Source organism: Penaeus vannamei, chromosome 24 (genome assembly GCF_042767895.1).
Source record: "Penaeus vannamei isolate JL-2024 chromosome 24, ASM4276789v1, whole genome shotgun sequence".
Taxonomy (NCBI): domain Eukaryota; kingdom Metazoa; phylum Arthropoda; class Malacostraca; order Decapoda; family Penaeidae; genus Penaeus; species Penaeus vannamei.
Window position 1 is genome coordinate 27,969,047 of NC_091572.1, and position 2,500 is coordinate 27,971,546.

Genomic DNA, 2,500 nt, shown 5'->3' on the forward strand with positions numbered 1-2,500 from the left:
GTTACTCTGTTAATGATGAGGTAAGTGTAGACCGATGGGGCTTGATGACGTCAGAGGTGCTAGGAAGTCCCGGATTTTTGGGGAAAAGGAGAGGAAGTGGCTGTATTTTTTACGTCTTTTTTTCTCGGGTTTTCTCTTGTCTGTCTGCCTTTTTCTTTCTTTTCTTTTTTTCACTGGCTGTCTGTCTTTCTCCCTCCCTCTCATTCACCCTCTCTCTCCCCCCCTCCCCCTCCTCCTTTTCCGTTTCCCTCTCTCTCTCTCTCTCACTCTCTCTCTCTCTCTCTATCTCTCTCTCTCTCTCTCTCTCTCATTCCTTCTCCCCCTCCCCCTTCTCTTTCCATTTCTCTCTCCCTCACCCTCTCCTCTCTCTCCCACGCACCCCCTATCTCTCTCTCTCTTTCTCATTCTCTCTCTCACTCACACACACACGCAAATGACTCTACCAATTGACTCACAGCGACTCGAGCTTCGGCAGATGACTCATGAGCGAATCGAAGTCCGAGACGAGGTTCGTGGTCAGGTCAAGGTCCACGAGCGAGGACAGGCCTTCCAGGGCATCCGGGGTCAACTCCTTCAGGGCGTTGTTCATCAGGAACCTAAGTAAAAAAAAAATGATGAAAAATAAATAAATATATAAATAAGTAAGATTCTTTTTGATTAATCGATCTAGAAATGTGTGATGGTGTACGTGTGGATATCAATATGTTTGTCTGTAGTTTGTACATTTTGGTTGGTTGGTTGTTCGCCTGTTTGGTCTTTTAGTCTTTTGGTAATTTGGTCTTTTGGGCATTCGGTCGTCTGGTCTTTTGGTCTTTCGGTCGTTTGGTCTTTTGGTCGCCTGGTCTTTTGGTCTTTTGTTCGTTTGGTCTTTTGGTCGCCTGGTCTTTTGGTCTTTTGTTCGTCTGGTCTTTTGATCATCTGGTCTTTTGTTCGTCTGGTCTTTTGTTCGTCTGGCCTTTTAGTCGTCTGATCTTTTTGTCGCCTGGTCCTCTGGTCTTTTGGTCTTCTGGTCTTTTATTCGTCTGGTCTTTTGGTCGCCTGGCCTTTTGGTCTTTTGTTCGTCTGGTCTTTTGATCATCTGGTCTTTTGTTCGTCTGGTCTTTTGTTCGTCTGGCCTTTTAGTCGTCTGATCTTTTTGTCGCCTGGTCCTCTGGTCTTTTGGTCTTCTGGTCTTTTGTTCGTCTGGTCTTTTGGTCGCCTGGCCTTTTGGTCTTTTGTTCGTCTGGTCTTTTGGTCGCCTGGCCTTTTGGTCTTTTGTTCGTCTGGTCCTTTGGTCTTTTGGTCTTCTGGTCTTTAGTCTTCTGGTCTTTTAGTCTTCTGGTCTTTTAGTCGTCTGGACTTTTGGTCGCCTGGTCCTTTGGTCTTTTGGTCTTATGGTCTTTTGGTCGCCTGGTATTTTGGTCCTTTGGTCGTCTGGACTTTTGGTCGCCTGGTCGTTTGGTCTTCTGGTCGTTTGGTCGTTTGGTCTTTTGGTCGTTTGGACTTTTGGTCGCCTGGTCGTTTGGTCTTCTGGTCGTTTGGTCGTTTGGTCGTTTGGTCTTTTGGTCGTCTGGACTTTTGGTCGCCTGGTCTTTTGGTCTTTTGGTCTTTTGGTCTTTTAGTCGTCTGGACTTTTGGTCGCCTGGTCTTTTGGTCTTTTGGTCGCTTGGTCTTTTGGTCGCCTGGTCTTTTGGTCTTTTGGTCGTTTGGTCTTTTGTTCGTCTGGTCTTTTGGTCTTTTGGTCGTTTGGTCTTTTGTTCGTCTGGTCTTTTGGTCTTTTGGTCGTTTGGTCTTTTGGTCGCCTGGTCTTTTGGTCGCCTGGTCTTTTGGTCGTCTGGTCTTTTGGTCGCCTGGTCTTTTGGTCGTCTGGTCTTTTGTTCGTCTGGTCGTTTGGTCTTTTGGTCTTTTGGTCGTCTGGTCTTTTGGTCGTCTGGTCTTTTAGTCGTCTGGTCTTTTGGTCGCCTGGTCCTTTGGTCTTTTGGTCTTTTGTTCGTCTGGTCTTTTGGTCTTTTGGTCGTTTGGTCTTTTGTTCGTCTGGTCTTTTGGTCTTTTGGTCGTTTGGTCTTTTGGTCGTCTGGTCTTTTGTTCGTCTGGTCGTTTGGTCTTTTGGTCTTTTGGTCGTCTGGTCTTTTAGTCGTCTGGTCTTTTGGTCGCCTGGTCCTTTGGTCTTTTGGTCTTTTGGTCTTTTGTTCGTCTGGTCTTTTGGTCTTTTGGTCGTTTGGTCTTTTGTTCGTCTGGTCTTTTGGTCTTTTGGTCGTTTGGTCTTTTGGTCGTCTGGTCTTTTGTTCGTCTGGTCGTTTGGTCTTTTGGTCTTTTGTTCGTCTGGTCTTTTGGTCGTCTGGTCTTTTAGTCGTCTGGTCTTTTGGTCGCCTGGTCCTTTGGTCTTTTGGTCTTTTGGTCTTTTGGTCGTCTGGTCTTTTAGTCGTCTGGTCTTTTGGTCGTTTGGTCTTTTAGTCGTCTGGTCTTTTGGTCCTTTGGTCTTTTGGTCTTCTGGTCATTTGGTCTTTTGGTCGTCTGGTCT

General features: G+C 46.4%; 1 protein-coding gene across 1 annotated transcript in view; it reads right to left on the bottom strand.

The window, feature by feature from the left end:
- The window catches only part of LOC113800493 (relaxin receptor 2), a 185,470-nt gene that overhangs the window by 40,730 nt on the left and 142,240 nt on the right, over positions 1-2,500 (bottom strand). Inside the window, exon 11 of the mRNA XM_070138081.1 lies at positions 456-596. Coding sequence (XP_069994182.1) covers positions 456-596 — 141 coding nt within the window. The remainder of the gene's footprint in view (positions 1-455; positions 597-2,500) is intronic.